This window comes from Pleurodeles waltl, chromosome 7 (genome assembly GCF_031143425.1).
Source record: "Pleurodeles waltl isolate 20211129_DDA chromosome 7, aPleWal1.hap1.20221129, whole genome shotgun sequence".
Lineage (NCBI taxonomy): Eukaryota > Metazoa > Chordata > Amphibia > Caudata > Salamandridae > Pleurodeles > Pleurodeles waltl.
This window is the reverse complement of record NC_090446.1, coordinates 100,676,909-100,703,791: the sequence shown is the minus strand read 5'-3', so window position 1 is coordinate 100,703,791 and position 26,883 is coordinate 100,676,909. Positions and strand designations below refer to the sequence as shown.

At 44.5% G+C, this 26,883-nt stretch overlaps 1 protein-coding gene across 1 annotated transcript; it reads right to left on the bottom strand.

Moving 5' to 3' along the window:
- RPS21 (ribosomal protein S21) lies at window positions 1-25,506 on the bottom strand. The gene is made up of 6 exons (XM_069243154.1): window positions 25,396-25,506; window positions 20,353-20,428; window positions 14,567-14,630; window positions 5,493-5,564; window positions 626-681; window positions 1-62 (listed from the first exon to the last, which is right to left on the bottom strand). Exons 2-6 carry the CDS (start codon window positions 20,400-20,402, stop codon window positions 53-55), a joined length of 252 nt encoding a protein of 83 aa, XP_069099255.1. The 5' UTR covers window positions 20,403-20,428; window positions 25,396-25,506; the 3' UTR covers window positions 1-52.
- Window positions 25,507-26,883: the final 1,377 nt, after the last annotated feature.

Here is a 26,883-nt window from a genome sequence, read left to right as displayed (position 1 = left end):
GTGATTCATTTTCTTTTATTTTACATGGTCTAGTGCCACAAAGAAATCCTGGTTAGAAATTCCTGCAAAAGAAAAGAGAAATTGGTCAATAACAGTGCACTGAAGTCCAGGACTTTTTCTGCCAGGTCCCTGATTAAGATCAATTAACCCAATGTGATTTTATAGCAGAACAGGGGACAGACTGCAGGTCAAACCGAGACCAGCCTTGAAATCTCCCGGCCCATTACTTAAAACCCTTAGTCTGTCAGGACACAGCATAGGAGTGGGGGCCACTTGCCACATTTCATGAAATGGAGATACCAAGACAGGCGACTGAAGAATTATATCGACTCACTTCCTTCAAAAATTCAAGCAAAAGACGAGCCCCCATGCACCAAATGTAGTGAACGAAGGGACAGTGCTCATGCTCAAAATGTGCCATAACAATACATCACTGTTGCTATAATGCCTACATTTATAGTTAGACAAATGTCAACATTCTATGAAGCGCAGACTGCATCTGTTTTAACAGAAACGTCTCTCAATAGCTTACAAGTGACTAGCAGCAAGCACAATTCTGCAGCAACAAGTATACTCTAACCTCAGAAATTCATAATATAATTTGCATAAAAACAAAATTACTTACTTCGAGACAATGCCATCATTCTTGGCTAGCCGGAGGATAGAGTCATCAGACTCGCCCTAAAAAAAAAAAAGTTTACTATAAGAAATTACATTATTTAAGCAAATCAGTTAAAACACCCCCACGAAAGCACAGTACCAGGTAGCATTGCCCTCAACAGGTTACCGTCTTAATGTGGTGAATCATTTGCCTCGCACGGCCATGTTGTGTGTCTCTCCACACACTAATCTGTGACACTTGCTGGTAACGTTAACTTTGCTGGTACAGATTTAAACAAAGTGGGCACTGTTCAAAGAACTTGCAATTTGATGATTTGCTTGTGCGAACTTGAGCAGATTTTAGTCAACAATTGCTTCACAGTAGTTAATGGATCATCAAAAGGCTATATGAACAAACCTGAATAAGTCATCTTTACTACCTATCGCACCAACTCTTGCCCAAGATGGTACTACTCAAGCCTGGAGTTTGATATGCACTAATACTTTCGATTATTCCCCATGGTGCATAGGGTAGGGCAAGGCTAGGCTTCATAACTCTGCCCATTTTCACCCACCTCGGATTTCCACACAAGGCCCAGGCTACTATCTCTTGTACTATGTAAACTAGATTATGCCAATGGCCTCTACTGTGGATCATCTCGATAAACTATGAAAAAACTACAAAACATTCAGAACTCGGCTGCAAGACTAATACTACATGTAAAGCCACAAGGCCAAATCTCCCCTGCCTTGAAGGCACTACATTGCCTATCGGCTGCCAGAAGATCCACCTTCAAGCTGCTTTGATTCACCCACAAAGCAGAAGAGAACAGGAGCGCTTTTTATCAGGAATAAAATCACCAAATATATTCAATAAAGAAACGTCCGCTCAAGCTTGGTACCCCACCTTAAAACACATACAAGAAAAAACTATAGGGGTACACCCTTCTCTGTCCAAGTGGCCAGATAACTATCTTGTCTTCAGAAGAGTACTCAAGAGTTGGCTCTTTCCTTCATAACCACCATATTCAAACAGCAATAGACTGCATATGCCTGTTTTGGTAATCATTTATCATCTGATTGTGTGCGCATATATGTATTTCTTTATAAATATGTATACTTGCTATTTCTTAATAATTATATAGGTACATACTCTTTAAGCCTGTTCAACAAATGTTGATTTACTCAGTTAAATGTATGTGTTTGTACATACTTGTATATACATATGTATACATGTGTATATTATGCTATGCTTAACATGTACTTAGGTCAATGCATAGTTCCTAGATAAGTTGTTATATTAGATATTTAAGAAACCCTGCTTTCATGTTAACTATCACAATGACCAAATGTTATTTTAACTATTTTATCAGCAAGCATTTCGCCATTAAAAATTGAGGAAAGAGAAAATGTTAAAGCACACAAATAAATTAACCTCAAATATTGCTAATCTTGAAAGTCTGTTTATACAACTTTAAATCTAAAAATAACCATTATATTCCTTACACATGCATTTCCTATTTACGTATCTACTTTTTAGTCCTACTGTACAAGAAAGAAAAAATCTCTTATAAGCTTTATTCTGTCTCCCTATCACGCTACACCTCTATCCTACATCCCCACTCACTCATCCCTAACCCATTCTACTACTATGATCTCCAAAACTACACTGCCTAAGTTCTTCCCTCTATAGCTCCTGGCTCACCCCAAATCTCAGTTCACTACTATGGTTTCCCAAACAACTCTTCTATATTCTCCCTCACTTATCTCGCCTTTGACTCATCCAAAACCCCTTCTACTACTGTGATCCTCTAAACCCCTTTCTACAGACTCCTCCCTCCTCCATCTCTTCTCGACTCATCCCAAGCCTCATCCTTTTACTATAAACTTCCAATTAACACTTCTGGATTCTTCCCTTCTCTATCTCTCCATTATTCTATTCAAACCTACTAACAAACTTGCATATCCTCTGCTCAAGTCAACTCATATCTCCCTATACTAATTCACCACTCAGTTTTGGGTTCTGGACTGGTGTGCTAGTTGCCGAAAAGCGATTCGACACCTCATCAGGGATAGTAGGCGTTATATAAATACAATTACAATAAGCCCTTCAATGTTTTCTAGCAGAGGAATGTCGCTCAATATCTCCTTTTTGCTTGTTGACCTGCACTGGTTGCAAGTCAATAGGAAAAAACGACTTATCAAACATGTCAATTAGATGATCTTAAAGACAGAGCCAAAGGACAGCAAGTTGAGGTTGAACAGCATAAGTTTGAAGAACTGTGGCAGTGTTGACTGAAGAAGAAAGCATGCAAACTGAGAACTCAGAAGTACGAAGCAAATGGTAAGTGCACTCATTTTCCCCGATTCTCCACTGATCACCAGAGCTTAATGTTTAAAGGGGAACGAACGTTGGGACAAAACTTTGCTCATACGCCAGTGCAATTAAATGTGTGCGTAGTCTTCAATCCACCTCAGGCCTCTTCAACCCAGCACCAGGCTCTCTTTGCCTCTATCTCACTATTGCAAGCTCCTGCATTCTCCCTTTGTGACGGTTTTTCCATCCTTCTCTTCCTCCTCCATTCCAATTGACGTATTTTACCATTTCCAACTAGCAGCTAGTATCTAATGAGGAAAAGTGTGTGCGATCCTTAGAAAATGAGTGACGGTGCCCCCCACCGCCTCAAATTCAGCACTGCTGATGCCAGTTTTAAAATAGCCTGGACTACTGCGCGCACAACACTGGACAGTTAAAATCTTTATTTGTATTCTCTTGCACGCTGTTAGTTTAAAGAACACAAGACTCCGTGTACGCTCAGCAGCCAAAAGTAAACCCACCAACGCATCCGAGCCGCCAGGAGAACCGCCTTCAAAGACTGAATCAACAACGCACACAGCCACAAGGAGCTCTCCAACCCCACGTCTCGAAGTAACTCTCCAACCCAAGGGCCAACGCCATCCCGCCATCCCAACACCTCTGCGACTCCCTAGCCCCCTACTTCCACCGCATGATTGCAGACATCCACATCAGCTTCAGCACCCAGACCCACCCCCCCCCCCAGGCAACCACCAACACCACAGATTCACCTCCGACCAACCTCCTGCTCTCCTGGACCCCCCACCCCGACACCATTGAAATCATGAACACCATCCACTAAGGCTCTCGATCTGACCCCTGCCCTCACCACATCCTCAAAGCAAGCTCCGTCATCGCACCCAAACTCCAAAAGATTATCAACGGCTCCTTCGAGTCCGCCACCTTCCCAGAGAGCTGGAAAAACGCAGAGATCAACGACTTCCTCAAAAAACCCAAGGCGGGCCCAAAGGACTTCAAGAACTTCCGGCCTATCTCCCTGCTCCCCTTCCCGGCAAAAGTAATCGAGAAGGCTGTCCGACAACTAACCCTCTTCCTCGAGGAGAGCCGCAACCTGGACCCTTCCCAATCAGGATTCCACAGCAACCACAGCACTAAAACCGCCCTCATCGCAGCCACTGATGACATCAGAACCATACTGGACAGCGGCGAAACCGCAGCCCTCATCCTCCAGGACCTCTCGGCCGCATTCAACACCGCCTGCCACCACACCCTATGCTCACGCCACAGCAATGCTGGAATCCGCGACAAAGCCCTGGACTGGGTCACCTCCTTTCCCACTGGCAGAACCCAGAAAGTCCACCTCCCCCAATCCGCTCGGAGGCCACCAAAATCATCTGCGGCATACCCCAGGGTTCGTCCCTAAGCCCGACCCTCTTCAACATCTACATGGCCCCACACGCTAACATCGCCCCATCCCACAACCTCAACATCAACATCATCTCATACACCGATGACACCCAGCTGATCCTCTCCCTCACCAAGGACTCCACCAAGACCAACCTCCACGAAGGCCCTCGCCGAATGGATGAAGAGCAGCTACCTCAAACTCAATTCGGATAAGGCGGAAGTCCTCATCTTCGGCTCCAGTCCCGCCACATGGGATGACTCCTGGTGGCCTGCCACTCTCGGAACCGTTCCGACTCCCACTGACCATGCATGCAACCTAAGATTCATCTTGGACCCCTCACTATCCATGACCCAGCAAGTCAACACCATCTCCTCCTGCCTCAACACCCGCATGCTCCGAAAGATCTACAAATTGATACCCACTGAAACCAAAAGAGCAGTCACCCAAGCCCTCGTAAGCAGCAAACTGGACTACGGCAATGCCCTCTACACAAAAACCACAGGCAAACTCCAGAAGAGGCTGCAACGCATTTAGAATGTCTCCGCACACCTCATCCTGGACATCCCTCACCACTGCCACATCACAGATCACCTGAAAAACCTGCACTGGCTCCCAGTCAACAAGACAATCACCTTCAGACTCCTCACCCACGCTCACAAAACACTGCACAACACCGGACCAGAATACCTCAACAGACTCTCCTCCTACACCCTGACCCATCATCTCCACTCCACCGACCTCGCCACCGTCTGCAGAACTACAACCAGCGATAGATCATTCTACCACCTCTCCGCCAAAACTCTTCCAACCCACCTGCGCCAGACCAAAGACCTCCTTACCTTCAAGAAACTTCTCAAGACCTGGCTGTTCGAGCAGTAGCAGCACCCCCCTGCACCCTTCTGCCCCTCCCTTCTCCCCCCTCACGGGTGAGTAGTGCGGTTTACAAATTCCTGATTGATTGAAAGCTGAGCAAAAAAGCTAAACTCAAAGCAATTTAAGACCGCCATGTCACCAGTAGCCAACAAAATAGCACATGTTAACACTCATCACTGAAGTCTGCAGTTTCACTGAGATTGGTAAATCGAGCACCATGACACTGGGTTACAGAAGGAGAAATGCTGCATGAAGGTCTCCATCAAATAATTTTATACAGTAAACAGAACTTACCATCCTACGAATTGCCCCGCAGATTGCGTATGTTTTGAATTGTCCAACGACTCTGCCTGTGACCTTGTCAACCTGAAAGGGAAAAACTCCATGCTTAGACTTCGAAAACTATTACTTCGAATAGCTCAAGTGCAGTAAGATGTGAAAGAGAAAGGCAAGAGTTATACGTTTTCAAACCTATGCCGCCCCTTTTCAGAGAATACTTCGTATCAAGGGAAATAGTCACCATTTGAGGATAGTCTTGAAATCAAAGAACACAACCCCCAATCAAGCACAGATCACTGGAGCCATCTGAAGAGGAAATTTCATTGGTGCTCACCTCTGAAAACCGAATATAACTGTTTGTTGTTATTTTTCATCATCATTTTTATTTTAGATCTACCAGCTCCACGTTTTCTGCTATCTAGCAATTCATTTAAAATTCATCATCTTTATTTCTAGGCACATGAAGGCAAAGACGTGATGTGCATCTACAATGCCAGGGTCTAAATAATTTTGCTTATTGCAGCAGTATTCATAACTTTAATAGGGTCCTGTTGCACGATGTAAAAATGGAGCGGATGACCCGTTTCTTGGTGCCAGAGAGCTTTGACAAAGGGAGGTACCACCGGGAAGGGTGTTGGTGAGAAGAGCCACATGTAGGTCAGGTTATGGGTGGAGAAAGAGCCTCATTCGGTTAGTAGCTTCTTTACTTGCTTAAAGGGCTAGTCTCCATTACAATAATAAAATGCCCTACTGCAACCAAAAATGACATTTTGTTCAGTTTGTTCAAATTATGTTGTACAGTGCTAGAAGGCTAGGTCCCTACGGGAGACACATCTAGCTGTTTTTAATAAGCCACACTGAGAATGCACACTTGCAATCACTCTGCAACAGAAGTAACTGGAGATTGAGAGAAACATGCTACCTTATGGCTTAGATTTCAAAGGGACAGCAACTGGCCCTAATTTTGAGATTAGGTGACTATCGCCTTTGCCGGGTGAAGGAGCAAGAATAACTTCCCATAGCGGTAACATACTCTTGCAAACAGGTGATTCTTGGTGCCCACAGCAAGAATTCTGGTATTCTATCCGAGCAATTCTCTCCACATGTTCAAATACTAGGCAGGGGATTAAGTGACACCGTTGCTTTTATTTAATTTACTGTCAATGTTAAACCTCCTGTCCAGTGTTAGTCATTGTCCACTTTGTGGGCTAGGACAAACGAACTGAAGAAATGTTGTATCAGGATCTCTGTATATGCATTTGGGCGAAATAGTAGTTGCCCTGAATTTCAGCTAAGTGTGAAGGCGAGTGTAAAAGCAGTTTGTGGACTGCATAGAGATATGTGCAACATCTGGGCCAATCAGGCACAAGGTAGTCTGCTTAACTGCAGTCTGAGGATACACCAATTGAACATATTCATCAAGAAGGAATTTGTAAACCACAGACATACACCTTCCATGTATCTTATGTAGCCGCAATTCCTAGGAGTTAGACGGTTTATCAGTAGATGACTAACCATCCACCCTTGCAAGCTCACAAAGAAGTATATGTTCATCAAATGTAGATGAACCAGATGACTTTGCTACAAATTCTGTCTTGAACTGTGTGTTCTACATCTGACAACTGCAGTGTCCGCCAAGACCTTGTTTCTGTTCACCTTGTGGTCACATGTCAGAATTTGATTTAGGTAGATTGAACTGCATTGCGCTGTTATTACAACAAATGTTCTGGATTTCATTTATGTTTCTCTCCAGCCTTTGGAAGTTAGTGTTTAATGCACATCCCTTTCTATGTAATCATGTATTTATATATTTATCTCCTCAGTCCTACGGCATGAGAAAAAAAAAACATTTGCAATGCAATAGGTCTCACATTTACTTGAGCTGGAGTTATTGGCATTGTAAATGCATAACTGGACTTTTTTGTCATATAAATTGGTCAATCCTGCACATATTTTGGTGCTTTCTGCCACATAATTCCAATGGCCCAGCATATAAATAAAAGGCTAGCAGGCCAGCTGGAATATTTTTTTCAAACAAGGCCCTTAAAACACAAACTACTCCCAGGTGCAAAATAAAAGTTCTAGCCATTAGATTGAAAATATGCTGAATGGTGGGATGGGTTATTTTGGTGTCTCAACTAACCTAGCGTGGGGACCAGAGGTGATCTAGTCAGAAAGAGCGCCCTGTGGGGTGCGTTTTGAAGGTGGTCCTGTTGTCCTAGGACCACCACAGGCTGCATTATGAGCAAAAATATTTTGCAAAAGGAATGCCCAGCAAAGCATTATGGGGCGAGGTTCTAAGTACAGCGAATATATTAGTAATTTGACTGTAATGCTCAGGACAGCCATTAGAGGGCACCACAATAAAAAATAACATTTGTAAGAAACATGCTCATGTAACCATACAGTTAGACCCTAGGGGGCAGAACCACATGAAAACAGAATGGCAGAAAGTAATGTCGTGCAACCTAATTTAGCCCCTAGAGAGTGTAACGCATTGCATATTATCAGGGCTAGCCGGTATACTGCAATGAGATTACAAACAAGACCCTTAAACACAAACTGCTCTTGGATGTTAAAAAAAGTTCCAGTGCATTTTTCATTTTCAGGGCTAGCAGATCTACTGCAATGATATTACAAACAAGGCTTTTAAAACAAACTCTTAGCTGTAAAGCAAAAGTTCCAGCCATGAGAAAGCTTTGAAAAAAAAAAAGAGTATGCAGCACTGCCTGATCTACACTGGCTTGTTGGGCGCTAAAGCATCCACACAATAGTGATTAGTTAAAGTGTGTGGTGTTGGACGTGTAGCTGCCTTACAAATGTCAGCTATAGGTATGTTACCTAAAAATGCGATAGATGAACCTTTATGTGTTGAATGTGCTCTGGGGTAATTGGTAGTGGTCTCTTACCTTTTGCATAACAAGTTTGGATGCATTTAACAATCCCGCTTGCTATGCTGGATTTAGTAATTGGGTTAAGTTTATGTGGTTGAGAAAAAGCAACAAAAATTTGTTTCGTCTTTCTGAAAGACTAATTTCTATTGATATAGAACATAGGTGCTCTTTTCACGCCTAACGTGTGTAGGGCTCTTTCAGCAACTGAATCAGGTTGTAGGAAAAAAACAGCCAATCAATAGTATAATTGAGATGGAATTGAGATACTACCTTGGGTAGAAATGGTGGGTCGGTGCGAAGAACCACTATCTTTATGTATTTGGAAAAAGGGTTCTTGCAATGTTAATGCCTGGTGCTCACTAACATGTCTCAGGGAAGTGATTGCAACTAAAAAGGCTTCTTTCCATGAAAAACTAGAGAGGGCATGAAAGTAGTGGTTCAAAAAGTGGTCCCATAAGTCTAGTGAGTACTGTATTAAGGTTCCAAGAAGGCACTGGATGTGATTTTAGTGGCATAACCCTTTTAAGTCCTTTCATAAAAGCCTTTATGAAGGGGATTTAAAAAAAAAGAGAAGAATGTCTGGTCTGAAGATAAGCAGCTATGGCTGCTAAATGTAATCTTATGGAAGTATGCGCCAGAGTTGCTTTTTGCAAACAGAGAAGATACAAATTATTATTTTGTACCAACACTTGGAAAGGATCCCAGTTTTTAGAAATGCAAAAGTGAACAAAGCATTTCCACTTTGCTGCATAAAACGCTCTAGTGGCTGATCTGCGTGCTTCTTTAAGAATGTCCATACATTCTTGAGGTAGATTTGGATATCCATATTCTATGACTTCAGGAGACAAATTGCAAGATTCAACTCCTTGGGATTTTGGTGCCTGATCTGTCTTTGGTTCTGAGAAGGTCCGGAATGAGAGGAAGCTTCTCGTATGGTACTACTGATGGGTCCAGTAGAGTGGTGAACCATGGCTGTCACGCCCAGGTGGGTGCCACTAAGATTAGTGTGAGAAGGAGAGGGGATCCACGCAGCCAGTCGCCATTGCTGTTGGTGCCTGCGGATGCAGGGGAGTGATTTCTTCACTTCAAGGGAGATTCCTTCTTTCTTCCCGTGCAGGCTGAAGAGTTGTTGTCTTTTGAGGATGCACAGCCGGGGAAATGTTGCAGAGCTGGCAGGATTCTTTAAGCAAAGTTGCAGAAGAGTCTTCCATGTGGATCTGCAACTTTGTCGGTTCCTGGGAGGTCCAGTCACGGTTCCAGTGGCCAGAAGTCAAAGTGGAGGTTGCAGAGTAGTCCTACTGGAATCTTGCAAGCCGAATCGGAGGACCCACCCCTAGAGGAAGACCCTAATAGCCATGAAAGGGAGAGTGGTCACTTAACCAGGTAAGCGCCTATCAGGAGGTGGGCTCTGACATCACCTGCCTGCCCACTCAGATGCTCCCAGAGCTCCCAGCCAACCTTGGAATCAAGATGGCAGAACCCAGGGACCCTCTGGGCAACACCCATTAGGTGGTGACGGACAGGGGAGTGGTTACTTCCCTTTCCATTGTTCAGTTTTGTGGCAGAGCAGGGACTGGGGAGGTCCTTGAACCGGTGTGGACTCGTTCATGCAGAGGACACCAAATGTTCCCTTCAAAGCAAAACCAGTGGCTTGGAGAGGCTACCACTCCTAAGCCAGTCACACCTATTTCCAAAGGGAGAGGGTGTTACCACCCTCTCCAAAAGGAAATCCTTTGTTCTGCCTTCCTGGGCTTGATCAGATCAAGCAGCAGGAGTGCATAAACCTGTCTGAGGGGTGGCAGCAGCTTGGACTGTCTGGAAAACCCTGTAAGACTGGTGGTGGCAATGATGAGGGTCCTCTAAGGAGCCCCCCAGAGTGCATGGAATCATACTTCCAAAACTTGTAACAGTATTGGGGTATGATTTCAACATGTTTGATACGAAACATGCCTAGGTTCGAAGTTACCATTATATAGCTGGATATAGGTAGTGACCTATGTCCAGTACTCTCCTAAAAACGGCATTCCAGCACTCAAGAAGTCCAGAAGAAAATGGAGCTGGAGTTCGTGGGGGCAACTCTGCTAGTGCAGGGGTGCCCTCACACACAGGTACTTGCACCCTGCCCTCTGGGCTAGGAGGGCCTGCTACAGAAGTGACTTAATGACCTGGCAGTGAAAGGGTGCATGTACCCTTTCACACAGGCTGCAATGGGAGGCCTGCTGAACAGTTTGCATAGGCTCCCGATGGGTGGTATAATACATGCTGCAGCCCATAAGGATCCCCTGGCACCCCAATGCCCCGGGTACCTAGGCAACATATATTAAGGACTTACATGTGGGCACCAGTAGGCCCAATGTGGGATGAAATACAGACTAAGAGCTTAATCACTGGGGTCCTGGTAGCAGGATCCCAGTGAACTCAGTCAAAACACTGATCAGGCAGAAAAAGAAGGTAACCATGCCAAGAATGAGGGTACTTTCCTACACCTGCATACTGGCAATAAGCCAGCGATTTACTGCTTGAGCAGCCACACGTTTACCAGAGGCACCAATGAGTTTACTTTCCTTATCAGGAGGTGGAGCATCTTGGGCAGCTTGTGAATGAACTCTTCCTAGCATTTGACAACTAGGAAGTCTGCTGGAATCTACCCCTTGATATACATAGGGTCAGAGGGAGAAGCCTTGTATTTTTTCTCCACTCTTGTGGTAATAATAGGGGCTCTAGTCAGTTCTTGAAATATATTGTCAGCGTCTCGTTACATGTCCTTGAGCATGGAGAGGTATTGTGTGGACTTATGTGAGGCTGCAAGTGTCTGAAATAAAAAAAATCATGCTCCACAGAATCCTTATGGAGGGTTACCTTGTTATATGTAGCTGCCCTCCCCACTAGTTCTTGAAAAGAAGTGGTGTCATCAGGTGGTGACGGTCTAGCTGGGTAAGCCTCTGTATCTGTGTCAGTATGTGTCTACGTCATACTGAGACCAAGGATCTATGCCGGCCTGACACTTTTTTTTCGTCCCTTTGCCTTGAGTATCCTGGAAGGAATGATGACTCTTGCAGAGAAATCTCTGTGGAGAAGGAGTTTGCAGCAGAGTGGTTGGTGGTGGAGATGTAAGCACAGGTGGTTGAACCTCTCCAAAGTTCTTGTACGTTCTCCTTGTAAGTGAAGGCATAGGTAATTCTAAAGTGAGCTGTTGCTTGGAGGAAGTGGAAACAGCAGTTTTAACCACTCTCCCCACCTGCGGCTGGATATAAGCTATGACCGCTTAACTTGGAGCTGTAGCTTCATTTTTGAAGAACCATATCTGTTTGTGTTTTTGGTGTAGAGAGCTTGGGTTTGAGTTTCAGTTCTGAAGCACGTTTAATTTTCGGTGCAGAAGTTGTTGGAGCAAAGGCAGGCACTCTTTTTGATGCCACAATAGTGTGCGCTGAGTGGAATGCAGAAGGTATTGGCGCTGGAGCCGGTGGTTGCCTGCGGTTTCGGTGCTGAGGCCTAGGGCAGGGCATCTGAAAAAGTATTTTGAAGCCTGCCATAGTCGAAAGGCAGTGTCAGCTTCCGAATCGGTGAGCTTTTTGGGCTTAGAAGGGGGTTGTTTGCTCACTGTTTGTTGACCTGGAGGGATCTCCTGCATTTCAAGAGTCATTTCACTCTCAGTCCTGAACAGAAACTGCCTATTCTGCAGCAGCAGCCCCCTGGATGTCCTGCTTCTGTTCTGTGTCAGAAATAATGTCCTGGATATCGAGGATGTTGGACGCATCCTCCACTTCTTGCCTCTCCATTTATCGTCAACTGGCTCTTCAGTCTAGCTGAGTCTCTCCCCCCCCCCCCCCCCCTATCGTAACGACTGGCAGGCTTTGCAGGCTTCATCCATAAGTTCCAGCGACAGGGAGAAGTTACAGACCTGATGTTGATCAGTCCGAGGGAACTTGTAGTGACTTTTCGGACAGAAATGGAAAGACGTCCATTCCATCAAGCTTTCATTCCCCAAGATGTAGGATGGTGAAAATGGCCACCCAAGGGCCACGAAAGAAAGAGTTCGATACAACGAAGATTTCTTCAAACTGAAATGCAAAGGGATAAAGAGAAACGTGATTGATAACAGTCCCACTAGGGTTGGAGCGGTTTTCCCGAATGAAAGATGTAACACTAGATGGTGGAAGTATGCAGAGCATGTGTATCTACAGCCACACATGCTATCAAATATAAAATTACAAGTATTTAGAGCACAAAGTGGCGATATGCTTTATTATTTGGGTTAGGAAGCACTGCAGCTGGTTAGTGGGTCCGTTACAGCCAAGAGATGGTGAACAGCACGGCCATCTGCATGTAACCCTGCCAATATCTTGATGTGCGAATGCCCTTTCTGTAAAATCTCACTGGAAATTGTGTCATCCTTTAGATCGTGAAGAGGTGTATTGTGCTATAATCTGGTTTCAAGGCTGGATTTGACAAGGTTAGTTGTGTTCTACACAGGACGGCCTTCTCTGTAGAATCAAAGGCATCATGTGTACTAACACGGTAGTCTGTGCGGAGATACATTGTTGTCGATCAGACTGGATCTGTAGTCTGCAGCGGGCTCCCTTTTCTTTGAACTCGTCAGTCTGTGGCTTGCTGGTGTCGTATTCTGTTCCCAATAAGGGACGGCATACACATCTCAAAAATCTCACCACGGAATACAGTAACAAGATGGGACAAAAGCTGGTTGCTTTACTCGTTTGCAATAAGTTTCCATTGCATGAAGCGTCTGATCCAGTATGCTGGGATTGCTGCCCACTAAATCGGTCTGGCTTGCGAGATCTTACTAAAGCGGTGCTGAAGTTTAGGGATGCATGGTTTTGAACAGTTATGTTCAGGTACTAGCATCAACAGCTAGCCCGTGGCCCTATTTATATTGAGGGCTGCATTTTGTCCCTTTTTGAGGCAAGAAAGGTCTGCTCGTTTGTTCAAGGTAAAGTTTTCATCTGATTAAGAGACTGAATCCTTGGTTTTGCAGACTCAAGATCTGCTGTGTTACAAACTTGCACTTCCAAGTCAGGTATCCACTGAATTCGTCTTGTGCCGTTATTCTGAATTATCAAGGTTCTCGAGGTAGTTGTGGACGGGCGACAATTTAGGATCATCGTTTATACATGTGTACAAGAATCAATCTTACTTCGCATCTACTTTTGTCAAATACATAAACATTTTATTTTGGAAAAGATTTTGCTGCTCTTTATGTATGGCGTTAGAGAAAGGTTTTGGAGGGATAAAGACTATGCTACGAGGCATTCAGACGGAATTCAGCTATACGACAAGCTTAAACCTCCCTTAATTAGCAGGTCTTAGTTGTACACAGCTTGCTATGTTTGAAATTATGCAAACCAAGAGTTTGCTTAGTCTTGGGTCCCGGCAGAAGGTTTTTAAATCCACAGCACACAAAACCAGGCCATTACTCCAGAGGGTAGCCAGATACCTCGACACCCCCTTCCAGTCACAATTAGCAACTGGCTAGTATGTAAAAGAATTAAGTGCAAATCGTTTACATCGATCAGCATTCCATTAAAAAAGCACAGGAAAGAGACTGTTCACAATACAAAGGGTTCATACACTCCCAGGAAACTTGCTAATCGCAAACATTCAAATCTACGAAAGGTTTGGAGAGCAGCAGATAAAGAAAAAAAATAAACAGTACTCTGAAACAGCATAAAAACCCAGGTCAGCGGTGGAAGCTAGTGTAAACCAACCAAGCAGGAAACCTCAAGAGTCATTCTTAATCAACAACTCTAAAGTTAACCACATTTATATATGTAATGGCATTTATAAAGGTCCGAACATATCACTTAAAATGTAGTCGATCAATTACATCAAATGGACTATCTCCCTTTCAATGGAAATGCCTGCAATGCGGCAAAGTAAAATCCACATCCTAGAGAAAATTAAAACGTTATGCCCATTTAGTAAAGCCTACAGTTAACAAGAAGGAAAGTACAACCACCTGAATGCCTGGCAATAGGGCATCCTTACTCTGCAACGGTGAACAGCAGGTCATAATACTATGCAGAACAGGAAGAATAAATCTCAGACTACGTGCGGTCCCGGAGACATGAAGCATCTGTTGCACCAGGTCATACTGCATTTCCACAGAAGCCTAAGATACGGACTGTTTTATAACAAAGAAGTTTTGCTCAAGCCAATCCTGCACCCCCCTTGGCTTACCTCAGCTATGTTCATCTGGATAGACGCATGATCCTTGGCGCCAATGATCCTGTTGCTTGCAGAGCTGGCGAAAAACAGAGCAGAGTTACTGCCAGCCATAATCTCAGGAGTGGGGTGGAGGGCAGGAAGAGAGGCGGGGCATAATCAGTACTTGATAGGTAACAACATGAATCAGCCAAACACTTTATCAGACAACAGTCAAAACTATCATCAATTCTTGTTTGGTCTTTCGGGTAAGACCTAGTACTACAGTAGAACAGCTGGGAAAGACTTGCCAAGTGTAGGCCCCTGTAAATAATGTAACCAGTAACTTAAGCCTCTACCAGTATCTACCCTCCTAACCTGACCAAAACTGCAGCAAAACGTTTCAAGCATAACACCATTGAATGTTTCCCCGATTCCCTTTTTGTCGATCAGTTGTACAATGGTCGGTATGGGGGGCTCAAAAACGATCTAATTTTCTTCACGCACGACATACCCTCTTGGTCTACCAGCTTTTACAATTCCTTTAAAGTCACCTCCTCCTCCTCTATCCCTCATGGGAAACAGCTAAAAATTTCCCCCTCTGCGGGCTTTAACGGCTCCCTCACTATCTCACTCTATAACAACGGCACTGTTATGATACAAGCCAAAGACACCTATCTCTCTCTCTTTGACCGCCTCTTCCCTACTCCCCTCCCCTGCGACCGGGCTATCCGTTGACTCTCCATCCAGCTCCACCAATTACTCCCTTTCTCCTCCCTTGACCCCCCCACTCTCCAACAGGCTGCACCCTAGGGAGGCACAGGCCGACCCTCTTCTCTCCCCTCGGACCTCCCCTCCTATTCTTCCCCCCTCACAGTTTGCCCCTCCCCTCTTCACTTCAGCATTACCTCTAGCTAACACGTTCCTCGTCCATTCTGCACCGTCCCGGCACTCCATTCTCATCTCCTCCCCCCTATCCCTTTCGGCCACCCCCCTCCATAGACCACCTCTCCTCCAGCCCTCTCCCCTTGTCTATGTTCCCTACGTTCCCCTTGTTCCCTCCTCCTCTTTGCTTTTCCACCCACTCCTCCCCTCACTTTGTTCCCCGATTTCCCCACAACTACATCCCATCTCTCTCCCTCCCCACTCTCCTTCAGCAATGCTGTACTACCCCCTTTCCTCCCCGGGTAACCCCTTCCCTCCCTCGGTCCGAGCAGAATCACCTCCTTCCTTCAACTTCCCTTTCTCCCAGTCCCCCTCACTCTGCCTGATACCCGCTCCCTCACAGCCACCTCACTTAGCGACCAGGACCTATCCAACCCCCTCCCCTCCCTTCCAAACCTCCCTAATCCCTATGACTCCTCCCCTCTCCTTCCGCCCCACCGCCCCACTCCTCTCCTATCGCCCCCTAATTTTGCCCTTAAGTCCTATCCTTATTGCAATGCCAACAACGACAACTCTCCTCTCACCCCTGATGCACCAACTCCTGCTCTCTTCCAAAACCTTTCCCCACCTCTGAACCCTATACCCCTACTCCCCTCCCGTTCCCCCACCTCTCCCTGCCGTACACTGCCTAGTGCACCCCCTCCTGTTTCCTTAGAGCCACCCAACATGCCGTGCTCTCCCTCACTCTCTCTGGAAAATAAGCTAGGCTCTCTAATCACCGCCATCTCCCAACTTGAAGCAACCATTTTAGTTTTAAGCTCCAAGATCTCGACTTTCCCACACACCTCAATTCCTTTGACAACCACTCACCCTTCCACGAGATGCACCTCACCCCCACATCCCATTATAGCTAAGCATAGCCTGTCGTCTGCAAATCCACACAAGCACTCGAATGCCACCCTTCCTTCACTTTCACTTCCCAGTAACCCTGTTATCTACTCTATTCCGACCATCTCCTCTGTCAGAACCACTCGCCCACCTAAATCCCGAGCGCCCTCATATAAGTACAATATCCCTATCACCCCTCATAGCCCAAGTGCCCCCATCACCAAAACAGTTGTGTCAGAGCTGCGCTGTTTGCTCCACAACTGCAGATCTGCAATAAAACACAAACTTGAAATCTCCGATACCATCAACTTGCACAATATTGACATGCTCTTCCTCACAGAGACCTGGTTCAACGATACCTCTCACTCTATGTTTGATCTCCTGGTACCCACAGGCTATTCTATACTTAGAAATGACAGAATTGACAAAGTTGGGGGAGGTGTTGCAGTCATCTTTAGAAACTCCCTTCAACTTAAGGCTCTTCCTAACAGCTCCTTCCACACTTTCGAATGCCTATCTCTTGAGCTTCAATTGCACCACCACGCACCTCTCAGATTCCATGTCATTTACCACCCACCTGGTAGCAGCCCTTCGTTTATGGAGGAACTCACGGACTGCATCAGCGACCAATACACGCAAAGTGACAATCAGATCTTCGTGGGTGACTTCAATGTCCATTGGGGCTCGCCTCAAGACACCTATGCGAATCTGCTGGCCACCTTCCTCTCTGCAAACGAGCTTAGCCAACACTGCACAGAAACAACACACTCTAAAGGCTCAATCCTGGACCTTGTTATTTCTAAAGCAGGCTTGCTGACTATCACTACCCCTATCCATGTAGACTGGTCAGACCACCTCCTCATCCCATTCTCTATTCACCTATCACACTCTATAACTCTTGGCCAGCCCAAGAGGGCTACTTCCTGGTTCCGTGACACTAAAAATATTGACCTCAGCACCCTCTGTGACTCTGCTTTGCTATCACTTCCAAGGCTAGACCCGGACCTAGATGTTAACGAACTCACCTCCCAATGCCTCACAGTCCTTGCAGTCGAAATCAATAATGTCGCTCCGCTCCAAAGCAAAAAGAAAAGGCCCACTCCCTCGGCACCTTGGTTCAACAAATCCCTCTATCAAGAAAGGAAGTTCCTAAGAGCCCTTGAGAAACAATGGAGACAAGCGCCCTCCACTGAAAATTTGGCCACTCTTCGTTTAGCAAGATCCAAGTACCACAAGCTCATCTTCCTTGGAAAAGCGTCGCACTACAAATCCCTCCTTGACTCAGCCAAAAATAGACCCAAAAAACTATTCGACCTCATCAAGAACCCAAACAGCTCTCACCCAACCTCCAAATTGGAAGATTCCACAAAGAAAGCAGCGGAATTCGCTGTATTCTTTGACGAAAAAGTAAAATCACTTGTAGATCAGGTCATTCATCCTACCCCTACAGAGGAGCGCAAATCCTTAACCATTTGGCAAAACTTTGACCCCATCTCTGATGATGCTCTCCTTAAATGCATCCTCGATACAAAGCCCTCTAACCACTCTCTTGACCCCATCCCTAGTGCCATTGCCATTGACTTCTATACTAATTCTCTTTCCTATTGGACCACTCTGGTCAACCTCTCCCTCAGTCAAGGCTCCCTTCCTGTTTCCTTCAAAACTGGGCAGGTCACCCCTCTGCTTAAAAAACCCACTGCTGATGCGAACGACCTCAACAATTACCGTCCCATCACTAACCTACCCTTTCTTGCAAAAATCACAGAAAAATGTGTAGCGAAACAACTCTCTCGCCATATCAAGGAAAATGATCTTCTTGACAATTTCCAGTCCGGCTTCATTCAAAACTGCAGCACTGAAACAGCCCTGCTGCTAGTGATTGATGACGCGCTGCGGATACTCGATTCAGGGGAGTCGTGTCTTCTAATTCTTCTCCACCTTTCTGCAGCCTTTGACACTGTCAATCACAACACTCTCCTTAACACTCTTCAACAGAGAATGGGCATGGAGGGCACTGTGCTCAAATGGTTTGCCTCCTTCCTCTCTGATAGATCCCAAATGATCAAAATAGCGAACAGTCTTTCAGCTCCTTTAGCGGTCAGTCAAGGTGTTCCTCAAGGCTCCATACTTGCACCCACACTGTTCAATCTCTATTTAGAACCGTTGGGAAATCTCCTGAGTAAATCCGGGATCCACTATCATCTATATGCGGATGACACTCAGATCTACCTCAAGGTGGCCTCCACTCACGATCTCTCCTTCCTTAGCTCTATTCTCGACTCCATTCAAAACTGGATGGTAACTCATCAACTGATCCTGAATCCCTCCAAAACAGAATTCATCCTCCTCTCCTCCTCGATTTCTCATCCCCCAGTGCAAACATGGATGGATCAGATCAATCTAATGAACAATAAGCCCATCATTGTCGAGAGCGCAAAATCCCTTGGTGTCGCTCTCGACAAAAAACTCAATCTACTCTCCCACATCGACTCCATTGCAAAGTCTGCTCGACACCAACTGCGCCTTCTTTGGGGGATTTGTCGCTTCTTCCCAGAGCATGACCTTAAAACCCTGGTCCAATCGCTGGTTCTCTCCAGATTGGACTACTGCAACTCTCTTCTTACTGGCCTTCCCAAATCCCACCTTTCCCCCCTGAAGTCTATTCTCCATTCAGCAGCTCGTTTCATATATGGGGCCAAAAGAAGCGACCACATCACACCCATTTTATCCACCCTCCGTTGGCTTCCCATAGAGGCAAGATCTATCTACAAAACTGCATGTATCACCCACAAAGCCTTGCACTCCTCCTCCCCTCGCTACCTGGTGAATAAACTGAAACTCTCTGGGGGCTCCAGACCATCACGTAATGCAGAAAAGTTACTGCTTGAACCTCCCATTTTCAAGAAGGAAAGATCGATGGCCCAATCCTTTTCAGGCAACGCGGTGAGAATCTGGAACTCACTTCCGCCTCAGCTTCGGACCACCACCTCTTCCCAGGCCTTTAAAACTGACCTCAAAGCTCTCCTCCTTCAAAGACACTTCCAAATTCAATTCTAGTTCTCTGTTTCCTGAAGGAAGTCCTTCCATTATAGGAAATTCTGTTCTCCACGCCTATAGAAGTGCCTTCCCAGGGTGTTTTTGTGTTTTGAGTGTCTGCCATTTAGTGCAGTTTTATACCTCTACCTGTATTTTGTACTCTTTTGTATCTTGCACACGGCACCTTTCCTTTTACAACGTATCATTTGCTACCTCTTATATCTTGTTTACTTTTGATACATGCACAACGGCCACCACTGCCTCATGTAACGGAACTATTGTTTGAGTGTTTTGAGTGTCTACCATTTATTGCAAAAATAAATATGAGCGAGCAACGGAATGTGAGGCGGGGGAAGCCACAGGACCCCTGGGCGTTCTCCGCATCACAGAGCTATCCCAGGACTCAAGAAGCAGACGTGCGCAATAAATACATTCGCTGCCCAGTCCGATCCAGTGAGGATCCTATAACACCAAAAGCTAACACTGTTTTCATTTTCGATCCTGCAGGCATGTCACAAACTAAACATTACCCCTTGCTCTTCATGCGGTCTATTTAATGGTTTTAAAACGCACTCACTGGTCGATGGACAAGCTATGGCATTTCAAAATTATAATTAGTACAGTAGTCAATGGGGTTGAAAGTTGCAAATAGCTCCTGCAGTATGGGTGTGAAGGAAGCTGCAACATCTAGTCATTCACAACATTCCATATTCATCCACTAAGAGTCCAGCCTCACCCGAGTGGGTAGTGGAGTCAGTCTTCTCCTCAACCAGTTTCTTGTGGCTCTACATATTCCCTGCAGGACACAATAGGTCTTTCTTCCAAAACGGTGAAACAATCAGTGACTCTTCCACCTCTACTCATCTCAATCTATACAACCTAGTTAATTAGAATCAGCACCTCCCGATGAAACCGAAAACTGACAAGACTGGAGATTTATATCAAGGGAAAGACTTAAGACGGTAACGTAATAATTGAATAATAGAGTGAATGTGCGACAAGAGGATGCTTACCATTTACGAGGAACGTACAGATCCACGAACTCGCCGGCGTCGTTCTGCATGGTTACTTTCGTACAGTCAAGCTGTCCTACAACAGAACACAGACAAATAGATTTAACCAAGAAACATTTCATCAGCACGCTGGAACACACAAACTTCAAATAATTACTGCAGAAATGTGTCAAATTTAAACGGGAATTTCTGAGGGCTGTTGGGTTTGAGAAGAAAAGAATGAATGGGTTGCTCTGTGTTTACTTGCACAATATTTAGCTTTGAACCTGGACCCTGAGTGATGCCGCTCTTGCAATTCTCCAACTTAGTTGTTGATTGTTGGTAAATGTTAGATTTAGCTTTTTTTTAAATGGGCTATCTAAAACAATAGTTTTCTTTACAAAATCCTATTCTTAATAGGCCACTCAATAGCGTCAAGACACCACTCAGGCACAAAAAAGCACCTTGGCAGGTTTTGAATGTAAAACAAAAACTGACCCTAGTAACCCAGATCTCAGCAGTAATCACACTGTTTTTATAATCTAAAAATTCTTTGAATCGTTCTCTTCTATAGATGCTCATTTCCACAATCAAGTGATAATGATCATACAGGTGTATTGGCTTATAATGGTGGGTCAACCTCATTTTCAAACCCCTACCAATAAAGCTGTGCACATATATATATTTTTTTTTAACTGTTACTGTCCTACTCACCCCCTAAGACCAGCTAAATCAATTTCTCCTTCAAATTCACTGCACCCGATAAACAAGCATAGGAGATGACCCTTCTTTTGACCTAGCTCTTTTTTAAAGCATGATAGGCAGCGAAGGACAGAAGAACTGGGTGGGGGTATGGCCATTCAATGATTGGTCCATGCTCTACAGAAAGAAAAGGAATTGACGCCCAGCACACGTTGGCCAATTAGAAGGCAGCAAAGAAAAGCAACAAGGAAGCCAAGAATGGCAAGCAATGTGGAGGCTCCAAGTCCCTTATGGTAAACACGTGCACTGTCAGCAAGTGAGATCTTCCTCCTGTCTCTCTTGCAAGAGCAGCACAGGTGTTTCAATTTGCGGTGCAAGTTCTTTACTCATTCTCCCGAGAGGGTCTGTCTAGAAGTTTTGAATGTAAGCCTGTTCCCTTTCTAGTCAACCGTGTCCAGTTTGCTGTTTAGTTTTATCTACTCTGCGGGCCATCTTACTTTTTTGTGGTAACAATGTTGAGCTGTTTTCATTATTGGAGTGGTTTTAATTTCTCCCAGTTTTAATCGCAGAAGCTCGGATCTGGCCATTTCAGGGAACTAAAGCACATGGATAGGTCGTGGTATGAAGATCATTCAGTTTGGCGATGGGACAAAGCCAAGATTATAAAACACCCATCTCAACCACAGACGATGCAACTACCATGATGTGTCTGTCTCGTGGGGAGAGACCTGACCTCTCCCACCAAAAGCAAGCGTGGAGCTAAAGATGATCTGGGTACCTGGGCAGTGGGAAAGAGCTTATTGTGGTATCAGCTGCTCACTGGCTTCTTAGAAAAATTATACACTTTACTAAACACATAAACGTGATTTAGTGTGCAGTAATAAACAAAGAAGGATGTGAGGTCCAGGCAAGAAACAACGGGGAATAGTGAGGTGGCAGTAACAAGGAGTGGATGAAGAGAAGGAAGAAAGTAGTGGGAGGACTAATGAAGATGCAACAATCTGTGCTTGCTCCATACAAGAAAGAAATAAAAACGGAGTGACGTCCGTCACTCACTGGCCAATTAGGGCAGCAAAGAAGAGTGATAATAAAGCCAACAACGGTAAGAAATGTACTAGCCCGTAGACCGTTATAATAGCATCCAGTCTTGCTATGGCTGACCAGTTGCCTGAAGATATTGCTATCCCTTTTCCTGTTCTTTTTATAATGTACGTCTATTCCAACTAAATATACATGCAGGGCCACTAAAATTAGTAAATACATAATTGTGCATTTATCAATTTTCCATCAATTGCATCTTAATCTGCAGATTAAAAATATAATTTCTTTCAAATTGATAAAAAGTTATAAAAAATAGACACCTGGGGTGGGACGTTTGGAAATCAGTGGCAGAACCTTTTCAAAGAAAATGGGTTATTTTCAGTTGTAGATTGCCACGGTCAAGTGCCAATGTAATGAAACTCATTCAGACAAAAAAAAATGTAAAAAATAATAAAAGGAGCACTGGCAAAGCCAATAGGTCTTGCCTTGTATCCCACTGGCTTTTCTTACGTTTGTTAGCTACGCTCGCTGCACACCGTCCGAAGCTCTGCACCATGATTAAAGAACCCCCCCCCCCCCCAAAAAACCCTTACGGGGCCACTTACTTCATTTCTCAGGGATCCACGCAAGGGTCTACAGAAAAAAACTAGTGCTTTGGGGGGGGGGTGTCGAGCGTGCAAGCGGTTGGACCTGTTGTAAAAATTGTGGGCTTTTAACCACACCCAGCACTTTCACTAGTGTGTGGGCTTACCTTTCAAAAATCACCTATCATTGGTAAATGCTTTACGTTTGTCTGCCTTGGGGCGGTTTTGTTACCGCCTTGCAGACTGACCGTTACCTGGCTAAATGCACGATTGCCAATACGTCTGACTGTGAGTGAACTTATTTTTCCTTTTGTGCCTCTCCTTCGTGCTCCTGCTCACAGTGTTTTGAATTGGCTCGCTACGGTCAACTGTTTTACACTTCATTTTCAATTTATGTGGCAAGAAAAGTCCAGTTAGGAATTTAAAACGCCAGTGGCTATAACTCGAGCAAATGCGAGACACTGCATTGCAAATGCTTGTTTGGTTTTAGTTGCTGATCCGAATTGGAGTGGTAACTAAAACCAAGGCAGATAGGATAAAAAACATGTTATGATTTTTTTAAGGGGGGGGGGGTGGATGTTGGCTGAAGCAACAGTGGCGTCACAGAAGCAATGCAGGGTGCAGATGCAACAGAAGTAGTAAGTGCAACAGGCAGCAGGGCGAGGAGAAGCACACAAGGGCAGGCAACAATACAAGGGAGGGAAGTACAGGAGGTAGATAGCTCTAACACACATGCACTCTCTGCAAATTTTACACAGAAGAAAAAAGTAGTTAAGTCACACAGAACACAGACACAAGGCCAAAATATAAATGGTCAAGAGAAAATTATTCATGGGACTAAAATTTAGGGGCGCCGGAACGCCTACTGATTTTTTTATCTACGACTCTCCTGGTCCGAGCACCGGGGAAAGATCTATGTCTAAAAACTTAGAATTATATTCAACTGTTGATTATATTCAACTGTTGTCCACGCAGTGGGTGAGGGAGGAGAGAACGTTCCGCAGCAGGTGAGGGAGGAGGGACTGTTCCTATTGATTTATGTTAAGATGTTATTTTTTTTTCTCATGTGTCAGTGCAAGGACGGATTTACTTTGTGTTTCCCACAATAATAATATAAAGATTTTAAAAAAAGAAGGAAATGAGTAAATCATCCATGGGGGTGAGGAACAGGGTAGAGGGGGTGAATGGGGACAAACAAGACTGACAAGTTCGAACACGAATCAGAAGAACGAGAGTGGAAAAGAAAGGTAAGCAATGGGTGGACTCTAACTACCTGTATGTTCTTAGTAGACACAAATACCCTGCAACAGCTGACGCATGCGCTAATAGGCGCGACCTGAAAATGATAACGAACAGTGCTGCCTTAGCATCTGCTTTTCTTAACTTGACATCTGAAAGCTAAAGTCTGAGATAAAGGTACACCTTAGTCAGACTGCTTTTATAAGGCCCGCAGTAGCCCTGCTAAAGTGCACAACATAAGGATTTGAAGTCTTAAGAGCGTATCCGTGAAAATTCGTTTTGCTGCAGTTGGAACGCATACAAATGAAGACCTAACTACCTGATGGCGAGACCACAGCCACCTTCTTACAGGTCAATAAACTAAGTATCATCAGTCCCAACATATGTCACAAGCTTTATGCTACAAAGTAAAACATCTCTTATGTTAGTACTGACTAACCTAAGATCGCTTTGTAGGGGGTTCTTTCTAAAACCACTTCCAAGAATTCCCAAAGAGGCCGCCCAAATCATCAAGCAACTAAAAATGTAAACTAATCAGCCAGGTCTCGGAAGGAGTATTAAAGATATATGCACACAAAGATTTCTTTTATAATGGCAAATTGCTGAAACACAAAAAAAAACTGCATTTTAACCACCAGCAATGCAGGTGCGTTTACAAACAACGTGAAAGTCAACCAGAGACTAAGAAGGGCCTCCTTATCTAATAGGAAAACAGATTTGCAGCTCAAGACGCACTTTCGGAAGATTAATTGTGCGAGTCAAGAGACTCGGTTTCTGGTGGGCAGGTGTGGCCAATACACACCAATCTCATGTTTAATTATGGCTTGCTCTTGCTTTATCAATCGCAGGTTGCCGCACAGTGTATTTTGGGGATAGAAAGCAATCCACAAAACACCTCGGCTATCACCGTCGTTCGACTTAATTTTCCTCATTCGTTTTAAAGCATACGATTATATAGAGAAAATGCGTGCATTTTGACAGCTGTATGGAGAGCACAACCATTGAATCTAAGAAACATCCCAGTAAAGATGGTGGCCGAAAGATCCCATGTTGCAGTGATGTCAGACGCAAATGGTCCCCAAGGGACCATGGGTTATTTCCCCGTATTACAGATCATGTTGCAATGATGACATTATAGATATTTATATAGATATATATCGATTAAATAGCAGGATGTCGCCCTTCGTGTACTTCAATCGATAGTACTGAATTAACGCCCACTGATAATTATGTGCCAACAGAAAGTACTACAGTGGCTATCCTAGGTGTAAAAATTCAGCTGATCACCGTACGCTAAATGCCATGATCACACTAGAACGGTACCCTCCCCCAAGCCTCGGACGGGCCTCTTTACCCGCCACTGCAGACAATGGGCCCTTCTCTGGGGCTCTCCTTACTCTAGTGGGGTTTCCCGAAGTTATTCCCTGAGCACTATCCCTCCCCGGTCCCGCCACAGCCACAAAGAGTCGGCACTTTTCGTCTCCACGCGCTGCCTCACCTCCTCCTGCAACAAATGGTCGACAACGAAAAGGAGGAAACGCTGCCCCGGAAGCGCTCTCTAAGGCCGCGAGCGCAGACAGGCGCCTAACTTCCGGTCGCAGCACCGAGGTCAGGAGCCCTACGAGGACGAGCCTATGGGATGAATTATTAAACCTGTCTTTTAGAACCGTACCAGAAACTGCTGTCTTCATGCATTGGCCTCGCGCTGCATCAGAAATAGCAAGAATTTTACCAAAGACAAGCAATTTTGAAATCCTTGAGAACATATTATAAATACTGCAGGTGGTATTTCAATTATTTTTTCGGAGTCAAACGTGTTACTTTCCTATCTGTAGGATTCTTTAGTGGATTATTACAGTACTCATTTTATCGATTTCTTTATCGAACCATTTCGGAACGTCAAATTATCTCCTGCTTAAGATGGCCGCAGAATTAGCTTACAAGTTTACAGTAGCCATTGGAGCGTATGCACGCAACGTGGACTGTCCTTCCTTTATGTTCGTGACGCCGGTACAGTCATGTTTCAAATAAGCTTCAAATATTAGGTTGGAAAAGGGAGTGTTTCTTGTATAGTGGGGGGAGGCAGCATACTAACGGAAAGTGACAGGTCCTGGGTCTGTCAGAACTCTAAGAGCCCGTGCAGGAGCTAAGTCCTGAAAGTATTCGGCATGTAAATCATAAAACAAACATATTGGAAAAAGACGATAGAGTTAATTCCAAAAAGTGTATTTATTAATCCGCGGAAGGGTTATATTACTGCATCGAGAGACGTGTGTTAAAAGTGATAGTTTTTTTAACATTCCTGCCCCTGACAAGAATGCCGTTTCTCCACTAAGGGGCAAGCCACGGGTCATATGTACAACTTAACCTGTGGCCTAAATTCATAGACTGAGCAACATCATAAGTTGGATTTATTATTGTGGTATTGTCAATTACTGATTCACACTTTCAAATCATGTAAAAAAGTAATATCCATTTATTGGAACATCCAAACGCCTCCACAGCAATTTACAACTGACTCTAGCAAGGTTTGGAATTTAGAATGTGGCATGAACATCAACAATATAAACCAGTAGAGATACTACAGGTAAGCACACAGTGATACGCATACAATGATGCAATGGAAAGACAACTTCAATGCTTTCACTACCACATACCTACCGTCCGTATAAATATAATAAAATCTATAGAAAAACTTAAAATAAAAACATCAATACATAGCAAAATCCTCAAATTTCTGTGGCACCTTTCCTATTAACCATTTCAGGTTTAACAACACTTCCTAGCGCAACACATCCTGCTGCAACTCTAACATTTCCACGTTTGTTATTAATTTCCTTTTCAACTGATTCACTTGAAAAATCAGCGTGATTCATTAAACCAGGGTGATCATTAACATCAGTGTCTATGTTGCCTCTATTAGACTTGGCCAGTCTAGAAATTCTCCACCATGCGTTGTTGCTTAACAAACCAACACTTTTCACAG